Source organism: Ipomoea nil, unplaced genomic scaffold (genome assembly GCF_001879475.1).
Source record: "Ipomoea nil cultivar Tokyo-kokei standard unplaced genomic scaffold, Asagao_1.1 scaffold3069, whole genome shotgun sequence".
NCBI lineage: Eukaryota > Viridiplantae > Streptophyta > Magnoliopsida > Solanales > Convolvulaceae > Ipomoea > Ipomoea nil.
Genome location: NW_017619497.1, coordinates 5648525 through 5672026, shown reverse-complemented (window position 1 = coordinate 5672026; position 23502 = coordinate 5648525). Strand labels below are relative to the sequence as shown.

Sequence of the window (23502 nt, the reverse complement as noted above, 5' to 3'; positions counted from 1 at the left end):
GCACTCAAATAAGGAATCCGGTGAACTAGAGCAACGAGATAAACACAATTAGGCTAAGAATTGAGTAGAAGCAAAGAGTTTTTGAGGCTGGAAAAAACGATTTTCTATGTTGTAAAAATCTGCTGCTCTACCCTCTCTTATATAGGGGTGATGGAATTCAATAACATTCAAAAATGACATTAAAACACACATGTTCGGCTGTACCCGCGCAAACGAGATTAGGCTTAAGCCAAACCTTTTTGATGTCACTTTGCGATTTGATTTGCACTCCGCCCCTGCGTGCGAGAGAAAGTCTTTATGCTATACAATTCAATAAGTTTAAAAAGAGCTCTTGTATAAATAGTGAGACAAAAGCTCACTTTTTCCTTTCATTTTTCCAACTCAAATGAGTCTACTTTGAGAATCAATATCTCATTCACCCATTATCCGTTTCGAGCATACAATATATCAATCTCTTCGTCTCACTACGAAAAATCTGACTCCACTTTAATTCGACCCAAATCAAAAATGAACTCCACTAATAATTGTACCACAAAATTATCATTTAACATATCATTTTAAACTATTCTTTCCAACAGCTCTTGCTTCTTAGGCAAAAACACACTTATCTTTTAACTTTCAATGTTCTACTAATTTCTTAACTTTAAAGTGGTCCTTACGGTCAGCATTATCATCGTCAAAATTAGTATGAATTAGACGTTTTTGTTAGGTGTTCACATCAATTGTTCATTCACTATAATTCTACAACGGTGAATGGTCACACATGTCGTCATTGTCTTTCCCTTATTTTAAAATATAAATGAAATTGACTTTAATATACGATATACAAACCAAATTTATATTAAGACATGGAGTACTATGACTAAAAAAATTATTCAAACCATTATTCAATCTAATTTGGCCAAAATTCTGAATTCCCAGGCCAGGCTAAAGTTCATCACACACAATCCCAATAAGAAATTGATTACTGTTATCTTTAATGTAAGTGTACATAGATTTAGAATACTGAATGGGAAATTTATTACACACATTAATTAGAAAATGAAAACTACAAATTTTGCCCGAACAGACATAAGTAGCCGTTCTGAATAGTCAGTACAGCATAGAAAAATAATAACTGAAGCTATAAATGCTACAATATAAGATGCTATAAAACTCCACACAAATGTATCTTTGAATGGGTCATTCTCTTCTATAATTGGCTCTGAAGATGAAGATGGTTCAATGCTAGAGCTGCTGTTGCAGCTTTCTCCCAACAGTTGTCTACAAAGTAAAGGGTTACCTTCATAACTGTTGTTGTCGAATGTTAAGAATTGATTCTTGTCTGGTATTCTCCCTGATAAATTGTTGAATGCCACAGAAAATATTGACAGAAAGTGCAATTCTATCAAGTCTTGAGGAATTTGGCCATTCAATCTATTGTGAGACAAGTCCAAACATTCTATCTGCTTTAAGTTGGAGAATGTAGTTGGGATAGAGCCTATGAAGTGATTGTGTGATAAGTTCAAAGTGTGGATATCACTCAAGTACCCGATCTCATGAGGAATTGGACCCGTAAAATTGTTGAAAGAAAGATCAAGTCCAGACATGTACTTCAATACGTTTCCTTTGTATAATTCAGACCTACTTTTTGTTACAAATTCCACTTCTTCTTCCTCAACTGGAACGTCATAATCGTACTCCAAGGATTGGCCTATTTGAAGTTGGCTTTCATACGAGTATGTACTAATAAGAGGATATCCAGGAAACCATTCGTATATATTAAGCCCAACCATGACATCAAATGTTGGTTTGCTCCCAAACAGTACTTTATGCAGGCAAGAAGGCAAAAAGGAAGAAAGATTATTTGAGGAAAGATCAAGCATGCTAACATTCTTAAGGTCACAGAGTTGAGAAGGGATTGAACCTTCCAGTTGATTTCCTCCTAGGAGAAGAAACCTCAAATTTGAGAGTGAACTTATCCAATTAGGAATACTGCCAAATAAGTTATTGTTTCTCATGTCTAGTGTCACAAGTGCAGAAGCTTCAGACAAAAGTTTTGGCACGAATCCAGTAAATTCATTGCCATGCAAATGCAAGTATCTTAGTGATAAGACATTCAAACAAGCAGGTATAGTCTTCGTAAATTTATTCTTAGACAAGTCTAAAAAGCCCAATTCCTTCACCTTGCAAAAGCTCATTGGTATAGGACCTTGTAGAAAATTATGAGACAAAACTATTGCCTTGAGGTTTGAAAGGTATCCAATCCAGTTAGGAATCTTGCCTGTGATTGAGTTGTTGCTCAAATCTAATACTAACAAAGATTTGCTATTTAGTAGGCCACGAGAGAGCTCACCCGTAAAGCGGTTGTTTGTCAAACCCAAATACTCAAGGCTACTCATGTTTGAATTTGCAGGAAGAACTCTACCTTGCAAATTGTTGTTTTCTAACTTCAAAATCTGCAAACTGATACATCCCTTGACAAATTCGTGTGGCAGTTCTCCTGAAAAATTGTTGTTTGACAAGTCAAGCGAAATCAAATCTGTCAATTCCCCCATAGAGGGAGGAATACCACCTTGTATTGTATTCATAGACATGTTCAAAACGGTGAGACTTGGACATGAAACACCTATAGAGTGTGGAAGTACCCCTTGGATTTGATTCATAGAAACATCTAACATCCTGAGGTATTCATTCTTTGTTTGATGGTTGTTGTATGTAAAAGATCCTGTTAAGAGGTTGCCAGCAAGGTTGAGAACTTTCATATTTGAGTTATTGATGAGCAACCAGGATGGTAATATTTCTCTCACCCCAGTATGGCTAAGGTCAAGGACAAGCAACTCACGTTGCTTTAACAGGAAACTAGGTAGATTCTCGCTAGGCTCATTGAGTTTACAGTTTAGTAATCGAAATATTTTGATCTGAGATTGAGGCATCCAAGGTGGGTTTTCTGTATTTACCATCATGGTGTTGTTAAAGTTTTCAAGTTCAAAACCCTCAAGTTTGGAATTGTTCCCAAATGAGTTGAACGAGAAAGAACCTTCAAAGTAGTTGAAGGAAAGGGAGAGATATTCAAGTAAATTCAGAGTAGAAAAAATGGCCGAAGGAAGTGTTCCAGTGAAGTAATTTGATTGAAGATCAAGGGTACGAAGGGATGTCAAATTGCCAATACATGAAGGTATTCTTCCTTCAAATGTATTGAATCCCAAACCCAACTCTTGAAGGTTTCTCAATTTGCAGAAGCCTGCAAAGTTACAAGTAAGAGTTAATAAGAAAATACTGAAATAGAATTTTAATTCCATCATCAATAAAAATATATATTTCTTATATGTTTTATTTATATAAGTTTGGAATAAGGGTCAAATAGGTCATCCAATTACACACAATAATTCAATTAGGCCACTGAACTTAAAAAATCAACAATTGAATTCCTAAACTAACCAATTTCAAACAATTCTTTCAATTTGAAGGTTTTCAACAGGTCAACAGGTCATCATTCTAAATTAATTATTTTTTAAAAAAGAACTTTTTAAAATTAATTATCTAATTTTTTTTTTTAAAAAAAAAACAGGACTGGCCGGAGACGACTGTCCCCGGCCGGTTTATTCGTCTCCGACCATGGAGACGAAGAGTTTCTTCTTCTCCATGGCTGGAGACAGAGAAACTCTTCGTCTCCATGGCCGGAGACGACAGAGTCTTTTTTTTTTTTTAATTTAAAAATAATTATTTTTTAAAAATAATTAATTTGAGAGGATGACCGGTTCGAAATCTTGAAACTGAAAGAATTGTTTGAAATTAGTTAGTTTAGGGATTTAATTGTTAATTTTTTAGGTTCAGTGACTTAATTGCATTATTTAGTGCAGTTTGATGACATATTTGACCCTTATTCCTTTAGAGCTTGGGAACTGAAATGGAAAGGCAAATCAAGTTGGGATGCATACATGGTTTCAATAAGAAAGGAAATCCACAACTAACACCGTACAAATACATACTAAAAATAATAAAATACCTCCATCTATCAATGAGCCATTTAGATTATTGTATTCGAATGACAAAAACTTTAAAGCGGTGAAGGATCCAAGGGCATTGGGAACTTTTCCGCTCAGATAATTGAAAGCAAAATTGAGCAACTCCAGATGTTTCAAAGTTGTTAGCTCTACAGAAAAGGTAGATTATTGTGTTATGCCCGCAACAATATTAAGAAAGTTAGACGACAATCAAAACAAATTGAATCAATTCTAATATTTGACGCACCTTCAAAGTGAGACCAAGTATTGATCGAGTTGTCTCCCATATTAAGGATCCTAAGTGAGCGCAGTAAACCTAAACTTGGAATTTCATCAAACCAATTGAAACTTAAATCCAAAACCTGCAACTTGCTTAAGTTTAGTACCTCATGGAACCCTCGTATTTTGTTTGAATCTAAGCTCAGATTCTGTAGTTCCCGGAAGGGAAGAAATAGCGAAGCATTTAGGAAAAAATCATCAGAACTACTCCATAGCCTAATCCCCCTAAGGTAGAGTTGGGTGACATGGTGATTGGATTGGTCACACTTAACCCTTTCCCACATGCAGCAATCCGTTTCTTTTCCATCACCCCAAGAAGAAAGGGCAGTGGTTCCGTTAAAGGCATCTCTTAGTCTCAAAAGTGCTATTCTTTCTTCTTCATCACACCCAACACTTCCATCACCCTGCACCTCAACTACCACAAAGCTTAACATTAACCATAAACAAAACAAACAAGGATTAGCCATACAAATTAATTAAAGAAATAATAATGACAACTATTAGAAGATATATAATGGAATATTATATTTTATCTTAGTGGTAATGAAGGATATGTGTGTGTGTATATATATAGAGAGAGAGAGGGGGGAACGGATCAATTGAGAACACATGCCCAACAAAGAAATACGATTCATTGCAAATGTCCGTCTGGATAGATCTAACGAAAGAAACACTTTTTTAGAAAAAAAAATGTGGTGATATTTTTGTAAATAATTGAATTTTAGAGTGTAAGTAAATTGTGTTAAAAATGTAAATAATAATTTTATAGAGTGCACTTAAATGTAAGTAAAATGTATTAAAAGTGCATCAAATAATGTATATCCAGCAACTATATTAAGTACACTTAACATTATCATTACTTGTATCAAATGTTATCATTAAATGCACCAATGTAAAATTAAAATATAAATTACTTGCATTATTAAGTGTAAATGATTCCTACCCTTTTATCTATTATATTCACCAGCATCAGTCAACCAATATTCCTAGTAATTCTTATTAACAGTTAAAAAAGATTCACTACAGTGAATATGTTTGACCTACTCATCATCAAACAATTTCATCTTTGAAAGCCTAATCAATCAACACGTTTCACTACTTCAAACACTTTTATTTCTAATATGAAAAATAGCAACACTATATATATGTATTTTTTGCATTCAAAAAAAAAAAATATATGTATTTTTTAAATTTTATTTTTCATTATTTCTAAATATATTTTTATTGAATCACGAAAAGGTGATCGAATTGAACCAGAAATTCAAGAGTACGTAGCTATTATTCCATGCTTAATTTGTAAAGATTGTATGAAATTAAAATAGGAATAATTGGTCATGTTAGATAGATATTTGAAGGATCGGGTTCAATATCTTGTCATCAAAATTTGGAGTTGGCTGCTATGCAAGTATAAACAAAATAAATTTGCGTCTTTTTTACTAGTTATAGTTTCTGTCGTAGTGATAAACGTTTTATCCTATCTTGACAATTGGTAATTACTACACAAGTATAAGAAAATAAAGTTACACATCTTCTACTAGCTATATATTTTAACATAGTGATAAATGCTTAATTCTTACAGCTTATAATTTATAACTTTTCTTTTCAAACAAACCAAAACTGAAACTAAGAAATATTTGTTTTGGAATATCGAATTTGGTTCCAATTAGGACTTTAATTTAATTAATTTAATTTTCATTCAATTTTTTAAACGTTAGACTAATTTAAATTTGATGCACATATAGAAGAATCAAATATTCAGCCACTGCTTGTAAATAAAATAGCTAGCAAGCTTAGAAGTACCACTCTAACTAGTAAAGTAAATGAATTTTAATTTAAAGTTGGAATCAGCTTACAAACTGTTTTAAACTATTGGAATGAATTTTCGCTACTTTCATTTGTCCACCTCAAAGAAAAATCAAAGAAAGAGACACAATTGGAATGAATTTCCAGCTTAATTTCCGCTAGTTTCATTTGTCCACTTCAAAGAAAAATCAAAGAAAGAGACACAATTGGAATGAATTTCCAGCTTTCCACTACTTTCATTTGTCAACCTCAAAGAAAAATCAAAGAAATTAAAGAGAAACATGACAGTTTTGAATTTTCCAACTTCTCTATGAGAAAAATACTTCTGAGAGCACTACTGGAAATTTTGAAATTTCCGACCACCTGAAAGTGATCTTAAATCAAGTCAAAAGCCTTGTTCCGACCACTTTTGGTGTCCGAAAAAACCTTTGTTGCTATTTCCGACCACTTTTTGGTATCAATTTGATTTAAGATCACTTTCAGGTGGTCGGAAATTTCATAATTTCCAGTAGTGGAGTTGTGGCAAACCTTAAGTCTATTTATAAAAATCTACAAGACTTGAGGTGGTTCTATAACAAAAAAAGAAAAAAAAAGGGGGGGGGGGGGGGGTGGAGGTTTGAGGTTAATAACGTCATTTAAACATATTTGTTGATTAATGACCAAATTAAAATGGTCATGTCACAAAAATATTAGGACCAAAATGGATGTTTTGAAAAAAAAATACTAAAAATGAAATGATATATAAATTTAGAACTAAAAAAAGAATTTAAAAAAATGACTTTAACACTCAGAACTAAATAGACTAAAGACCCTTGTATTTAAGATCATTTAAATAGTTTGGTTGACAAATGACTAAAAATGGTCATACCAAAATAATACTACGATCAAAAAAATATTTTAAAAAAATAACTAAAAATTAACTGACACTTATAAATTTAAACATATAATGGAATTATCTCTTATAAAAAAAATATTGTAAATTTCATTATTTTATACAAAAAAATTATCTAATAATAACACTAAACGAGTAAACCACGTAAACATTGAACTCAACAAGAGTCACAATCATACTGTTGGAAAAAACTAGCTATGATGTGGATCGGAGTGTGGGGCAACAAATTAATTTGTCCGTCGTTGAAGATCATTAATATTATTAGACTTGACTGAGTCAATCAGTCAATCAATCGACATATTTGACTAGTTCCAACAGCTTAATTATATTTTACAAAAAATACTATATGTACTCCCAAAATCATACTCAGCTTCCAATTTATATTCTTACTTATGTTCAAATTTGATTGGAGGAAGAAAGAAAAAGAATAGATAAACATCATATGGCCCCTTACTAAATTAAGCAATCAAGGCATGTCATATTATAGGAGTGCAAAATGAGAGTATAATTTGGGAGGCATTAATTGTTATGTAAGTATAAACAAAATAAAATTGTACATTCTCTATTAGCTATATATAATTTTTGCCATAGTGATATCCTAATAATTGGTAACTAGTATACAAGTATAAGAAAATCAAGTTATGTATTCGCTACTAGCTCACTACAAAACATAACTACTACTATACGATGGTTTTTGCAGGTCTTTCCTTAAGTACTAATATAATATCCGGTCTTGTAATAATATTCTAGTTATTAATATTATTAGTATGGAGAATCGTTGTGTGTTTTGTTTGTGGATATTATTGTTAATCTCTGTGGTAGTTATTGAGGTGCAGGGGTGTGATGAAGAAGAAAGAATAGCACTTTTGAGACTAAGAGATGCCTTTAACGGAACCACTGCCCTTTCTTCTTGGGGTGATGGAAAAGAAAAGGATTGCTGCAAGTGGGAAAGAGTCAAGTGTGACCAATCCAATCACCATGTCACACAACTCTCCCTTGGGGATATTAGGCTATGGAGTTTTGATGGTTTTTTCCTAAATGCTTCGCTATTTCTTCCCTTCCAGGAACTACAGAATCTGAGCTTAGATAGTAACACCATACGAGGATTCCATGAGGTACTAAACTTAAGCAAGTTGCAGGTTTTGGATTTAAGTTACAATTGGTTTGATGAAATTCCAAGTTTAGGTTTACTGCGCTCACTTAGGATCCTTAATATGAAACAAAACGACATCAATACTTGGTCTCACTTTGAAGGTGCGTCAAATAATTAACTTGTAACTGTGTAGGCTTGTGCAAGTTGAGGAAGCTTGAAGTGTTGGATTTGAGTGAAAATGGGTTTCAAGGAAAAATACCTTCCTGTCTTGGAAATTTGACATTTCTTCGTGCCCTTGTTCTTAACTCAAATTACTTGACTGGAACACTTCCTTCTACTGTTTTTTCTACTCTGAATTCACTCGAATATCTCTCCCTTTCTCTCAATTACTTTGAAGGTTATTTCTCGTTCAACTCATTCGAGAACAATTCCAAACTTGAGGTCTTTGAACTTGACAACCTTCATAGTAACTTGACAGTAGACACAGAAAATCCACCTTGGATGCCTCAACCTCAGATCAAAATATTTCGATTATCAAACTGTAAACTCAATGAACGTGCAGGATGGAATCTACCGAGTTTCCTATCAACGCAACGTGAGTTGAGAATCCTTAACCTTAGCCATACAGGGGTGAGAGAAATATTTCCTTCTTGGTTGCTCATCAATAACTCAAATATGGAATTTCTCAGCCTTGCGGGCAATTTCCTAACAGGACCTTTTACATACAACAACCATCAAACGAAGAATGAATCTCAGTTGGTTAGATGTTTCTATGAATCAAATCCAGGGGGTACTTCCATATTCTATTGGTGTTTTTTTTCCAAGTCTGTCTTATTTGAACATGTCTACAAATGCAATACAAGGTGGTATCCCTCCCTCTATGGGGGAATTGAAACAACTAAGATTGTTAGATTTGTCAAACAACAATTTGACAGGAGAATTGCCGGGAGATTTTGTCCAAGGATGTACTGATTTGCAAATTTTGAAGATAGCAAATAACAATTTGCATGGTCAAGTTCTTCCTACACATTCAAACCTAAGTGGCCTTTGGTATTTACATTTGGCAAACAACCGTTTTTCGGGTGAGCTCTCTCGTGGCCTACTAAATAGGATGTCTTTGGAATTCTTAGATTTGAGCAACAACTCAATCACAGGCAAGATTCCTGACTGGATTGGATACCTTTCAAACCTCGAGTCAATAGTTTTATCTGATAATTTTCTACAAGGTCCTATACCAATGAGCTTTTGCAAAGTGAAGGAATTGGGCTTTATAGACTTGTCTAGAAATAGACTTACTGAGTCTATACCTACTTGTTTGAATGTCGCATCACTGAGATACTTGCAATTGCATGATAATGAATTTACTGGATTTGTGCCAAAAGTTTTGTCTGAAGCTTCCTCACTTGTGACACTAGACATGAGAGACAATAACTTATCTGGCAGACTTCCTAGTTGGATAAGTTCACTCTCAAATTTAAGGTTTCTTCTCCTTGGTGGAAATCAACTTGAAGGTTATATCCCTTCCCAACTCTGTGACCTTAAGAATGTCAGCATGCTTGATCTTTCCTCAAATAATCTTTCATCATTTCTGCCTTCTTGCCCGCACAACGTACTATTTGGGAGCAAAAGAACCTTTGATGCCACTCTACTTGAGCCTAATGGATATGGATGGGTTTTGTATCTTTCTTTACTTACATACTCATATGAAAGCCGGCTTCAAATAGATACATACTTGCACTACGATTATGAATCATCGGATGAGGAGGAAGAAGTGGAATTTGTAACAAAAAGTAGGTCTGAATCATACAAAGGAAGCATATTGAAGTACATGTCTGGAATGGATCTTTCCTTCAACAATTTTACAGGTCCAATTCCTCAAGAGATTGGGTTACTGAGTGATATCCACACTTTGAACTTATCACACAATCACTTCACAAGCTCTATCCCAACTACATTCTCCAACTTAAAGCAGATAGAATGTTTGGACCTGTCTCATAATAGATTGAATGGCCAAATACCTCAAGACTTGATAGAATTGAACTTTCTGTCAAAATTTTCTGTGGCATTCAACAATTTATCAGGTAGAATACCCGACAAGGAGCAGTTCTCAACATTCGACAACAGCAGTTATGAAGGTAACCCTTTACTTTGTGGGCAACTGTTGGGGAAAAGCTGCAGCAGCTCTAGCACAGAACCATGTTCAGAGCCAATTATACAGAATAATGATGATCCATTCAAAGAGACATTTTTGTGGAGTTTTATAGCATCATATATTGTAGCATTATAGTTTCCATTATTGTTTTCTTATGTTGTACTGATTATTCAGAACGGCTGCTTATGTATGTTCGAGCAAAATTTGTAATAATTTTCTCTTTTTAATTTGTGTGTTAGTTAATAATAAACTTCTTACCCAGTCATCTAAATCTCAATGTACTTTTATATAAAAATACACAACTTTTGGCACAAATCCAATAAATTCATTGTCATGCAAATTACAAGTATCTCAGTGACGAAACATTCAAACAAGCAGGTATAGTTGTAAGTCTATTTCTAGACATGTACGTGAAAAAATATATATTGTGTTATCTTCGTAGGCGTTATTGCGGCCCCAAGACATAGTTCATTGATCGAAAGTTTGAGTGTGGGTGTAGTGACCAGTGCCCAACAATTACCTGGTTAGGATTGAAGACCTCAAGTATATGAAAATGTTTTTAAAATAAAAATAAGTATAGAAAAAAAAAAAAAAAAAAAAAACCACTACAATCGATTAATAAGGGTGAACTTCCTTATTCTAAACAAAAATGAAATAAGAAGAGAATAATGACAATTCTTTTTGTTGGGCTTTACTTTTGGGCCTATAATGGGTTGTCACAGTCACTTGTCAGGGCGACCATTTGATTAAAGGCCGGTATTATTAAATTAAGCCCATTACTAGTAAAAAGCCCAATATCGTTTGTGTATGACGTCTGTCTCCCTCCCTCCCTCGCTCTCTCTCTCACACCCCTCTCTCTCACACAACTGAGATTGAGAAGAGGAACGTGATGGAGGAATGGGAGAAAGAATCAATCAAAACGGCGTCGGAAGAGATATCCACAGAGGTCAAAACCCTAATCGATTCCCATAATTTGGATTCTCTCAAGCAGTTGCAGCTTCCCATGTACTTTTTCAGTTTTTTCAACCCCCATTTCTTTTATGCGTTTGGAATTTATTTATTTTTTGTTAATTCTTCTTCCTCGGATTTGTCAAAAGGCTGATACTTTTTTTGTTTTTGGGATGAATTTCTTGGAACTGTTTGTTCACTATGATCCTAATTTCAAGTTTTGATGAATTAAGGTTCCACTGATCGGTAGGTGTACACTGCATTCATTAATGCTATAGGAATTAGGAATGATGGAAATAACTCCCTCCAGTACACAAAATTCAAAATTAACTTTCTTACCCTCTTACCTTGACCTGTTCAAACCTTACTAGTAAAGAATTGTTATATTGACTAGCTACAGTGTATTGGGTATGAGGTGGAAGAATCACATCAATTGTATATTCACTATAAATCTACAATGATCACACATGTGCCGTCATTGTCTTTCCCTTATTTAAAAAATATAAATGAAATTGACTTTAATATATGATATACAAACTAAATTTATATTAAAGATATGGAGTAGTGGAGTACTATGACTAAAATAAATTATTCAAACAATTAATCAATCTAGTTTAGCCAAAATACTAAATTCCCAGGCCTGGTTAAAGTGCACCACACACAATCCCAATAAGAAATTGATTACTGGATATTTAATGTAAAAGTATATAAATTTTAAATACTACCGAATAGAAAATTTATTACACACAAATTAGATAGAGAAAACTACAAATTTTGTCCGAACATACATAAGTAGCCGTTCTGAATAGTCAGTACAGCATAAGAAAATAATAATTGAAGCTATAAATGCTATAATATAAGATGCTATAAAACTCCACACAAATGTATCTTTGAATAATGGGTCATTCTCTTCTATAATTGGCTCTAAAGATAGATCAATGCTAAAGCTGTTGTTGCAGCTTTCTCCCAACAGTTGTCCACAAAGTAAAGGGTTACCTTCATAACTGCTGTTGTCGAATGTTGAGAACTGATTCTTGTCTGGTATTCTCCCTGATAAATTGTTGAATGCCACAGAAAATACTGATAGAAAGTGCAATTCTATCAAGTCTTGAGGTATTTGGTCATTCAATCTATTGTGAGACAAGTCCAAACATTCTATCTGATTTAAGTTGGAGAATGTAATTGGGATAGAGCCTGTGAAGTGATTGTGTGATAAGTTCAAAGTGTGGATATCACTCAAGTACCCGATCTCATGAGGAATTGGACCCGTAAAATTGTTGAAGGAAAGATCAAGTCCAGACATGTACTTCAATATGTTTCCTTTGTATAACTCAAACCTACTTTTGGTTATAAATTCCACTTTTTCTTCCTCATCTGAAGCTGTATAATAGGATTGAAATTGGCTTTCATACGAGTATAATCTAAGAGGATAACGAACAACCCATCTGTATTCATTAATCCCAATTGTGACATCAAATGTTATTTTGCTCCCAAACAGTACTTTATGCAGACAAGAAGGCAAAAAGGAAGAAAGGTTGTTTGAGGAAAGATCAAGCATACTAACATTCTTAAGGTCACAGAGTTGGGAAGGGATTGAACCCTCAAGTTGATTTCTTCCTAGGAGAAGAAACCTCAAATTTGAGAGTGAACTTATCCAATTAGGAATTCTGCCAAATATGTTATTGTTTCTCATGTCTAGTGTCACAAGTGCAGAAGCTTCGGACAAAACTTTTGGCATGAATCCAGTAAATTCATTGCCATGCAAATGCAAGTATCTCAGTGATGAGACATTCAAACAAGCAGGTATAGTCTCCGTAAATTTATTCTTAGACAAGTCTAAAAAGCCCAATTCCTTCACCTTGCAAAGGCTCATTGGTATAGGACCTCGTAGAAAATTATTTGACACAACAATCGTGTGGAGTTGTGAAAGGGATCCAATCCAGTCAGGAATTTCACCTGTGATTGAGTTGTTGCTCAAATCTAAGAATTTCAAAGACATGCTATTTAGTAGGCCTCGAGAGAGCTCACCCGAAAAGCGGTTGTTTGCCAAACCCAAATACTTAAGGCTACTCATGTTTGAATTTGTAGGAAGAACTCTACCTTGCAAATTGTTGTTTTCTAACTTCAAAGTTTGCAAATTGATACATCCCTTGACAAATTCTTCTGGCAGTTCTCCTGACAAATTGTTGTTTGACAAGTCAAGCGAAATCAAATCTGTCAATTTCCCCATAGAGGGAGGAATACCACCTTGTATTGCATTCATAGACATGTTTAAAATGGCTAGACTTGGACATGAAACACCTATAGAGTGTGGAAGTACACCCTGGATTTGATTCATAGAAACATCTAAAAAATGGAGATATCCATTCTTTGATTGATGGTTGTATGTAAAAGATCCTGTTAAGAAGTTGCCTGCAAGGTTGAAATCTTCCATATTTGAGTTATTGATGAGCAACCAGGATGGAAATATTTCTTTCACCCCAGTATGGCTAAGGTCAAGGAGTATCAACTCAAGTTACTTTAATAGGAAACTAGGTAGATTCCCGCTAGGTTCATTTAATTTACAGTTTGGAAATCGAAATACTTTGATTTGAGATTGAGGCATCCAAGGGGGGTTTTCTGTGTTTACAATCATGGTATTGTTAAGGTTTTCAAGCTCAAAATACTCAAGTTTGGAATTGTTCCCAAATAATGAGTTGAATGAGAAAGAACCTTCAAAGTAGTTGAGGGAAAGGGAGAGAAATTGAAGTAAATTCAGGGTAGAAAAAATGGTAGAAGGAAGTGTTCCAGTCAAGCAATTGAATCGAAGATTAAGGAAACGAAGGGATGTCAAATTGCCAAGACATGAAGGTATTCTTCCTCCAAAGCTATTGGATTCCAAACCCAACTCTTGAAGGTTTCTCAACTTGCAGAAGCCTGCAGAATTACAAGAAAGAGTTAATAAGAAAATATTGAAATAGAATTTTAATTCCATCATTAATAAAAAAAAAATGTATTTCTTATATGTTTTATTTATATAAGTTTAGAGCTTGGGAACTGAAATGGAAAGGCAAATCAAGTTGGGATGCATACATGGTTTCAATAAGAAAGGAAATCCACAACTAACACGTACAAATACATACTAAAATTAATAAAATACCTCCATCTATCAATGAGCCATTTAGATTATTGTATTTGAATGACAAAAACTTTAAAGCGGTGAAGGATCCAAGGGCATTGGGAACTTTTCCGCTCAGATCATTGAAAGCAAAATTGAGCAACTCCAGATGTTTCAAAGTTGTTAGCTCTATAGAAAAGGTAACAATATTAAGAAAGTTAATTAGACAATCAAAACAAATTGAATCAATTCTAATATTTGACAAACCTTCAAAGTGAGACCACGTATGGATCCGGTTGCCTTCCATATTAAGGATCTTAAGTGAGCGCAGTAAATCTAAACGTGGAATTTCATCAAACTCATTGTAACTTAAATCCAAAACCTGCAACTTGCTTAAATTTAGTACTCCATGGAATCCATCTATGCCATTCCAATTTAAACTCAAATTCTGTAGTTTTCGGAATGGAAGAAATAGCGAAGTATTTAGGAAAAAGTAACTAGAACTTGGTCCTTTAAGATCGCCAAGAGAGAGTTGTATGATATGGTGATTGGATTGATCACAGCTGATCCTTTCCCACCTGCAGCAATCCATATCCATTTCTTCATCCCAAGAAGGAAGAGGGGTGGTTCCGTTTAGATACTTAAACACATCTCTTAGTCTCAAAAGTGCTCTTCTTTCTTCTACCTCACACCCAACACTTCCATCACCCTGCACCTGAAGTACCACAAAGCTTAACATTAACCATAAACAAAACAAACAAGGATTCGCCATACAAATTAATTAAAGAAATAATAATGAGAACTATTATTAGAAGATAATGGAATATTATATTTTATCTTAGTGGTAATGAAGGATGTGTGTGTGCGTGCATATATAGAGAGAGGGGAAACGGATCAATTGAGAACACATGCCCAACAAAGAAATACGATTCATTGCAACTGTCCATCTGGATAGATCCAACGGAAGAAACTTTTTTTTAGAAAAAAAAAATTGAGGTGACATTTTTGTAAATAATTAAATTTTGGAGTGCAAGTAAATTGTGTTAAAAGTGTAAGTAATAGTTTTCATAGGGTGCACTTAAGTGTAAGTAAAATGTATTAAAAATTTAACAAATATGTATATCGAGCAACAATATTAAGTGCACTTAACGTTAGTTTTATTTGCGTCAAATATTATCATTAAAATGTAAATTACTTGCACTATTAAGTGTAAATAATTCGTAGCTTTTTATATATTATAGGAATAAGGGTCAAATAGGCCACTGAACTGCACACCAAAGTGCAATTAGGCCATTGAACTCAAAAACAATGCAATTGGGTCCCTGAACCACACAAAATCATGCAATTAAGTCTAAAATGACCTGTTTACCTGAAATGCGGGTTACCAATTTAAAAATAATGTTTAAATATATTTTAAAATAAAATAATTAATTTAAATTTAAAAAAGAAAAAAAAAAAAACTAAAACTAAAACTGCCGGCAGTCTTTGTCTCCATGGCCGGAGACCATCCCTTCGTCTCCGGCCATGGAGACGAAGACCTTCGCCTCCATGGCTAGGGAGACGAAGCTCTTCGTCTCCAGCAGTTCTAGTTTTATTTTTTTTAATTTTAATTAATTATTTTATTTAAAATTTATTTTTAAAATTGGTAACCGTCACGTCAGCACAATTTCAGGTCAACGGGCCATTTTAGACCTAATTACATGATTTTGTGTAGTTTAAGGACCCAATTACATTATTTTTGAGTTGAATGGTCTAATTGCACTTTGATGTACAGTTCAGTGACCTATTTAACCATTATTTCTATATTATATTCACCAGCATCAGTCAACCATTCCTAGTAATTCTTAATAACAGTTAAAAAAGATTCACAACAGTGAATATGTTTGACCTACACCTACTCATCATCAAACAATTTCATCTTTGAAAGCCTAATCAATCAACACGTTTCACTACTTCAAACACTTTTATTTCTAATGTGAAAAATAGCAACACTATATATATATATATATATATATATATATATATATATATATATATATATATATATATATATATATATATATATATAGGGAAAATTGTAAAAAATGTCCCTCTATAATATGCCAATTATCAATGTCACTCCTGAATTATGAGTGGTGTAAATGTTGCCCCTCAATTATCAAAATGGTGCACATATAGCCCCTCCCGTAACGGACTTGTAGTTCCTCACTGCTGTCCATTGCTGGTACTTCGAATCGAGGAAGGGAAAAAACAACTAAATTACATATTTACTCCAACTTAACAGTGTCGTACACTAACGGGGACTTAAGTTAGAAGTACCACTCGATCTCACTAGTAAAGTAAATCAATTTTAAAGTTGGAATGAGCTTACAAACTGTTTTAAACTATTGGAATGAATTTCCGATACTTTTATTTGTCAACCTCAAAGAAAAATCAAAGAAAGAGAACTATTGGAATGAATTTCCAGCTCTCCGCTACTTTCATTTGTCAACCTCAAAGAAAAATCAAAGAAATTAAAAAGAAACATGACAATTTTGAATTTTCCAACTTTTATATGAGAAAAATAGTTCTGAGAGTTGTGTCAAACCTTAAGTCTTCTTATAAAATCTACAAGACTTGTGGTTCTATCACCCAAAAAAAAATAAAAAAAATGAAGGGTTTTGAGGTTAATAATGGCATTCTCAATGTCATTTAAATATATTTGTTGATGAATGACCAAAAATGATCATGTCACAAAAATATTAGGAACAAAAGGGATGTTTAAAAAAAAAAAAGAGACTAAAAATGAAATGATATATAAATTTAGAACCCAAAAAAAAAAAATGACTTTAACACTTAGAACTAAATAGACTAAAGACCTCTGTATTTAAGGTCATTTAAACAGTTTGGTTGACAGATGACCGAAAATGGTCATACCATAATAATACTATGACCCAAAAAAAAAAAAAATTGAAACAAAAAAAAAAAAACTAAAAGTTAACTAACACTTATAAATTTAAAACATAAAATTGAATTATCTCTGATAAAAAAAAATATATTGGCTTTGTTTGGCAACGCTAAGCTAGGAGCTTATAGCTTATTTTAAGCTACTAATAAGCTATAAGCTCTGTTTGGTAATGTTCCCAAAATAAGCTCCTAGCTTAAAATAAGAGTTTATTTTGGAACACTACTTTAGGTAACGTTTCAAAATAAGCTACTAGCTTCCTAACTTTTTTTTTTTTTTTTCATTTTTACCCTTATTATTTTAAAGTAATGACATATTTTAACCTTATGAATTAAAACTCTTTCTCTTCCCCTATCCCAACTTTCACGTCAATCCCTTCCTTAGTCTTGTTTCCTGCTAAACAATTATGTTGAAATTTTAGCTTCTTCTTCTTCTTCTTCTTCTTCTTCTTATTCTTCTTCTTCTTGTTTTTAGTTGTTGTTGTTGTTGTTGTTGTTAAATTAGCAATATGGCTTCAATTTCAATTTGAACAAGAGCTGCCAACTAATGCTCATGAAGCATTCAATCGTGCACATTTTTCTCTTCGAAGTTGTATTGAGAGATCGTTTGGAGTATTGAATAAGAGATGGAAGATACTTGCTAAAATGCCGCAATTTAGTGAGGAGACCTAAATTGATGTTATTATGGCCACATTTGCACTACATAATTATATTCGGAAGAATTCACAAGTGACATGATGTTTAATGTGCTTGAGCAGCATCCAAATTACAGACCGCCCGATGAACTTCAAGATTCAAGTAGTAATATCTTCATCAACGAAAATTTAAGTCACACCTCTATGGAGATGAATGAGATTCGCAACAATATTGCTACTTCATTATGGGATGCTAGATCATGATCATGCTAATAGTTTTATTTTAAAAAGTGTTTACTTTTTTTGGAAGACGAAATGTTAAATTTTAATATGTAAACAAACTAATTTAAATTTTATGAAGATGTCCTTTTTAGTCTTTTTAAATTTATCAGCTTATCAAAAAGCTAATTTTACCAAACACTTTCAATCATAACAGCTAGCTTAACAGCTCTTCAATTTTCAACTCCGAGCTTATAATTTTTCAGCTTTCAGCTCCTTTTTAGCTATCAGCTCCTAGCTTATAGCTTTTCAGCTAGGTTTGCCAAACAGAGCAATTGTAAATTTCATTATTTTATACAAAAAAACTTATCTAATAATTAATAACACTAAACGAGTAAACCATGTAAACATTGAACTCAACAAGAGTCACAATCATACTGTTGGAAAAAACTGGCTATGATGTGGAATTGTGGAGTGTGGGGCAACAAATTAGTTTGTCCGTCGTTGAAAATCATTAATGTTATTAGACTTGACTGAGTCAATCAATCGACATATTTGACTAGTTCCAACAGCTTAATTTATAAGTCTTATGTAACAAAAGAAAATTTACATAAGTAATACTCTGTACTAAGTCAATTGTTGATTAAGTATAAGCAAAATAACTCGTTGATTTTTATGGAAAAGTTTGGTTTTCAAAAAAAAAAAAAAAAAAAAAAGTATAAGCAAAATAAATTTGCACATTCTCTACTAATTATATATAATTTTTGTCGTAGTGGTATCCTAACAATTGGTAACTAGTACATAAGTAGAAGAAAATAAAGTTGCGCATTCACTAATTTCTATTTATCATCTGTTCGCATTGGTATTCACTCATGAGTATATCTTAATTATAGGAGATACCATTAAGCTCATACTATACTCAAACTAATTTCTGTTCGCATTGAGCCAGCCCAATTAAAGAGCAAAATGTTAAGCGCTTAATTTATAACTTTTTGAATGCTACTAGGCTCGATCTCATGACCTCCCACATAAAAGAGATCACTATTTATCATCTGACTCCAAGGTGCTTGGCATAACTTTTCTTTTCAAACAAACCAAAACGGAAACTAAGAAATACGGAGTAATTGTTTTGGAATATTGAATGTGATTTCAATTAGGACTTTAAATAATTGAATGTTCACTCTTTTTTTTTTTTTTTTTTTCAATGTTAGACTAATTTAAATTTGATGCAGACATATATAGAAGAGTCCAATATCCCGCCACTGCTGGTAAATAAAATAGCTAGCAAGCTTAGAAGTACCACTCTAGCTCACTAGTAAAGTAAAACTATAATTTCAAAGTTGAATGAGCTTACAAAGTGTTTTAAACTATTGGAATTAATTTCCGCTATTTTCATTTGTCAACATCAAAGAAAAATCAAAGAAAGAGAAACATGACAACTTTGAATTTTCCAACTAATTGTGCATTGATGGGTTGGTGTTATTGTTAGCATATATATTTACATATACATCCTTAAGTCCACTAATATATATATAGTATTCGGTCTTAGCTTGTAGTAGTTGTAGTTATTATTATTATTTCTATAATAATTTGTATGGAGAATCCTTGTGTGTTTTGTTTATGGATATTGTTAACCTCTGTGGTACTAATTCAGGTGCAGGGTGGTGATGGAAGTGTTGGGTGTGATGAAGAAGAAAGAAGAGCACTTTTGAGACTAAGAGATGCCTTTAATGGAACCACTGCCCTTTCTTCTTGGGGTGATGGAAAAGAAACGGATTGCTGCATGTGGGAAAGGGTTAAGTGTGACCTATCCAATCACCATGTCACCCAACTCTCCCTTGCCGATATTAGGCTGAATACTGATAATCCTATTTTCCTAAATACTTCATTACTGTTTCTTCCATTCCGAGAACTACAGAATCTGAGCTTAGGTTCAAACAACATACGAGGATTCCACGAGGTACTAAACTTAAGCAAGTTGCAGGTTTTGGATTTAAGTTTCAATTTGTACGATGAAATTCCAAGTTTAGGTTTACTGCGCTCACTTAGCATCCTTAATATGGAAGGCAACTCGATCAATACTTGGTCTCACTTTGAAGGTGCGTCAAATATTATTATATATAATTCATTTTCAATTCATGGATATATAGTACGCTCTGTCTAGCTAGCTTTCTTAATTTTGCATTTTGTTGCATAACATACACAATATATATTTTTTTGTAGAGCTAACAACCCTGAAACATCTGGAGCTGCTCAATTTTGCTTATAATGATCTGAGCGGAAAAATTCCACAATCCCTTGGATCCTTAACCTCTTTGAAGTTTTTGTCATTCATGAGCAATTGGCAAATAAGTGGCTCCTTGAAAGATGGAGGTAATTCATTAATCTTAATATGTATCTGTGTTGTGGGTTTCTTTCTCATTGAATCCATGCATCCCAACTTGAATATATAATAGTATTTCATTCCGTTTCCCAAGTTCTAAACAATATAAATACAATTAAACAAGCTTTTTTTTTTTTTTTAATTTTTAATTTTTAATTTTTGTTGTTGTTGTTGAAGGATATGGGTTAAAATTCTATTTCAGTATTTTCTTATTAGCTCTAATTAACTTGTAACTCTTTAGGCTTGTGCAAGTTGAGGAAGCTTGAAGAGTTGGATTTGAGTAAAAATGGATTTCAAGGAGAAATACCTTCATGTCTTGGCAATATGACATCCCTTCGTGTCATTATTCTTAAACAAAATTACTTGACCGGAACACTTCCTTCTGCTGCTTTTTCTACTCTAACTTCACTCACACATCTCTCCCTATCTTTAAACTACTTTGAAGGTTCTTTCTCGTTCAACTCATTTGGGAACAATTCCAAACTTGAGATCTTTGAACTTGACAACCTTAGTAGTAACTTGACAATAGATACAGAAAGCCCACATTATTGGATGCCGCAACCTCAGATCAAAATATTTCGATTAACCAATTGTAAACTCAATGAGCCTGATAGGAATCTACCTAGTTTCCTGTTAAAGCAAAGTGAGTTGAGAGTCCTTGAACTTAGAAATACAGGGGTGAGAGAAATATTTCCAACCTGGTTGCTCATCAATAACTCAAACATGGAATTTCTCAGCCTTGCAGGAAATTTCCTAACCGGACATTTCACATACAACAACCATAGTCAATCAAAGAATGAATATCTCATTTTGTTAGATGTTTCTATGAATCAAATCCAGGGGGTACTTCCATATTCTATTGGTGTTTTTTCCCCATATCTAGTCCTTTTGAACATGTCTATGAATGCAATACAAGGTGGTATTCCTCCCTCCATGGGGGAGTTGAAACAACTACAATTGTTAGACTTGTCAAACAATAATTTGTCAGGAGAACTGCCAAAAGAATTTGTCCAGGGATGTATCTTTTTGGAATTTTTGAAGCTAGAAAACAACAATTTGCAAGGTCAAGTTCTTCCTACAAATTCAAACCTGAATAGCCTTGAGTATTTGCGTATGGAAAACAATTGCTTTTCGGGTGAGCTCTCTCGTGGCCTATTAAATAGCAGGTGGTTGGGATTGTTAGATTTGAGCAACAATTTAATCACAGGTGAAATTCCTGACTGGATTGGAAACCTTTCACGACTCAGCTCAATAATTTTGTCTAATAATTTTCTACAAGGTCCTATACCAATGAGTTTTTGCAAGGTGAAAGAACTGAGCTTTTTAGACTTGTCAAAGAATAAACTTACTGAGACCATACCTGCTTGTTTGGATGTCTCATCACTGAGATACTTGCATTTGCATGACAATGGGTTTACTGGATTTCTGCCAAAAATTTTGTCTGAAGCTTCCTCACTTGTGACACTAGACATGAGAGACAATAACTTATCTGGCACACTTCCTACTTGGATAAGTTCGCTCTCAAATTTAAGGTTTCTTCTCCTTGGTGGGAATCAATTCCAAGGTTCTATCCCTTCCCAACTCTGTGACCTTAGGAATGTTAGCATGCTAGATCTTTCCTCAAACCATCTTTCTTCGGTTTTGCCTTCTTGCCTGCATAAATTACAGTTTGGGAGCAAACCAACCTTTAATGATATGCTTGAGCCTAAGGTCTACAATTGGAACACACTTTGGGGTCTGAGAACATACTTGTACGAAAGCCAACTTCAAATAAACATAATCTTAGAATTAGATTATGGGGCTTCAGATGAGGAAGAAGAAGTGAAATTTGTAACAAAAAGCAGGTCTGAATCATACAAAGGAAATATACTGAAGTACATGTCTGGAATGGATCTTTCCTTCAACAATTTTACTGGTTCAATTCCTTATGAGATCGGCTACCTGAGTGATATTCACACTTTGAACTTATCAAACAATCACTTCGCAGGCTCTATCCCAACTACATTCTCCAACTTAAAGCAGGTAGAATGTTTAGACCTGTCTCACAATAAATTGAATGGCCAAATACCTCAAGACTTGATAGAGTTGAACTTTCTGGCAATATTTTCTGTGGCATTCAACAATTTATCAGGGAGAATACCAGACAAGAAACAGTTCTTAACGTTCGACAACAGCAGTTATGAAGGTAACCCTTTACTTTGTGGACACCTGTTGGAGAAAAGCTGCAGCAACTCTAGCACAGAACTATCTTCAGAGCCAATTATACAGAATAATGATGATCCATTCAAAGAGACATTTTTGTGGAGTTTTATAGCATCATATACTATAGCATTTATAGCTTCTATTGTTGTTTTCCTATGCTGTACTGACTATTCAGAACGGCTACTTGAGTATGTTCGTGCAAAATTTATAGTTTTCTCTTTCTAATGTAAGTTAATAACAATGTATGTGATATAATAAAACATTTCCTGTTCAGTCCACTAAATCTATGTACTTATACAATAATGATATATTTATCATTTTCCTATTGGGTTTACCACTAATCGTTGCAAACTACACATGGCCAAATTGAAACTTAAGCACCCAATATGATCGAAAGAAATTACAACTATTGTTGAGTGGCTAAAGGGTGGAACTGTACTAATTCTTAGAAAAATTAACATATGTACACGCACAACACAACTTTCAAAGAAGAGTGCCTATATACCATCTCGGGCCGTTGCCTTTGAGGCCTCGTTTAGCCAATACTATTTATGTAGCGGTATTTAGTGTAAGACTTCTGTTAGATTAAAGTTAAATTTGTGGTATAGAGTTTTAAATTTTATGAGTAATTTCCAAAAAAATTGTAAGATAAAAGAAACGATACCACGGAAGGAATTTAAAAAATTTGGACAAGAAAATTTTAAAGCAGTTATACTAAATTCACTGATAAAAGAATTGAAATAAAACAAAATTTCTAGGACTTGCAAAACAAAATTTTACTTAAAAATCTGATGTGTATTTCACTATTCGTACTTAGCATGGCAGTTCTAAGATGGAGAAGGAAAAAATAAATAAACTTAGAATTGCATA

The 23502-nt window shown here is 33.5% G+C and overlaps 3 protein-coding genes across 7 annotated transcripts; 1 reads left to right on the top strand and 2 right to left on the bottom strand.

Annotated features, from left to right (window-relative positions):
- Positions 1–953: 953 nt before the first annotated feature.
- LOC109165306 (LRR receptor-like serine/threonine-protein kinase FLS2) lies at positions 954–15107 on the bottom strand. Of its 4 annotated transcripts, none has more exons than XM_019314007.1 (4): positions 14633–15107; positions 4234–4348; positions 3989–4135; positions 954–3223 (listed from the first exon to the last, which is right to left on the bottom strand). In XM_019314007.1, exons 1-4 carry the CDS (start codon positions 15020–15022, stop codon positions 1035–1037), a joined length of 2841 nt encoding a protein of 946 aa, XP_019169552.1. In that variant the 5' UTR covers positions 15023–15107; the 3' UTR covers positions 954–1034. The 4 variants fall into 4 exon arrangements, with proteins under 4 accessions (XP_019169552.1, XP_019169553.1, XP_019169550.1 ...); XM_019314008.1 differs by having other exon boundaries at positions 4234–4564; positions 14849–15107; XM_019314005.1 differs by having other exon boundaries at positions 4234–4568; positions 14850–15107.
- On the top strand, positions 7686–22910 carry LOC109165307 (probable LRR receptor-like serine/threonine-protein kinase At4g36180). Of its 2 annotated transcripts, none has more exons than XM_019314010.1 (4): positions 7686–7790; positions 19702–20146; positions 20271–20420; positions 20672–22910. In XM_019314010.1, exons 1-4 carry the CDS (start codon positions 7728–7730, stop codon positions 22855–22857), a joined length of 2844 nt encoding a protein of 947 aa, XP_019169555.1. In that variant the 5' UTR covers positions 7686–7727; the 3' UTR covers positions 22858–22910. The 2 variants fall into 2 exon arrangements, with proteins under 2 accessions (XP_019169555.1, XP_019169556.1); XM_019314011.1 differs by having other exon boundaries at positions 7686–8075; positions 20008–20146.
- LOC109165310 (LRR receptor-like serine/threonine-protein kinase ERL2) lies at positions 11900–14639 on the bottom strand. Its single transcript, XM_019314014.1, has 3 exons — positions 14518–14639; positions 14293–14439; positions 11900–14069 (listed from the first exon to the last, which is right to left on the bottom strand). Exon 3 carries the CDS (start codon positions 13585–13587, stop codon positions 11905–11907), a length of 1683 nt encoding a protein of 560 aa, XP_019169559.1. The 5' UTR covers positions 13588–14069; positions 14293–14439; positions 14518–14639; the 3' UTR covers positions 11900–11904.
- Positions 22911–23502: the final 592 nt, after the last annotated feature.

What these genes read in the sequence shown, in the direction of transcription:
- LOC109165306 (XM_019314005.1), bottom strand. Translation starts at nt 15,022, where the DNA reads ATGGCGAATCCTTGTTTGTTTTGTTTATGGTTAATGTTAAGCTTTGTG. An exon ending in CTTCCTTCTTGGGATGAAGA is followed by an intron (nt 4,569 to 14,849) that starts AATGGATATGGA and finishes TTGGGGTGATGG; the next exon opens with AAAAGAAACGGATTGCTGCA. An exon ending in TGGCTCATTGATAGATGGAG is followed by an intron (nt 3,224 to 3,988) that starts GTATTTTATTAT and finishes GTAACTTTGCAG; the next exon opens with GCTTCTGCAAATTGAGAAAC.
- LOC109165307 (XM_019314010.1), top strand. Translation starts at nt 7,728, where the DNA reads ATGGAGAATCGTTGTGTGTTTTGTTTGTGGATATTATTGTTAATCTCT. An exon ending in TCTCTGTGGTAGTTATTGAG is followed by an intron (nt 7,791 to 19,701) that starts GTGCAGGGGTGT and finishes GTACTAATTCAG; the next exon opens with GTGCAGGGTGGTGATGGAAG. An exon ending in TGGCTCCTTGAAAGATGGAG is followed by an intron (nt 20,421 to 20,671) that starts GTAATTCATTAA and finishes GTAACTCTTTAG; the next exon opens with GCTTGTGCAAGTTGAGGAAG.
- LOC109165310 (XM_019314014.1), bottom strand. Translation starts at nt 13,587, where the DNA reads ATGGAAGATTTCAACCTTGCAGGCAACTTCTTAACAGGATCTTTTACA.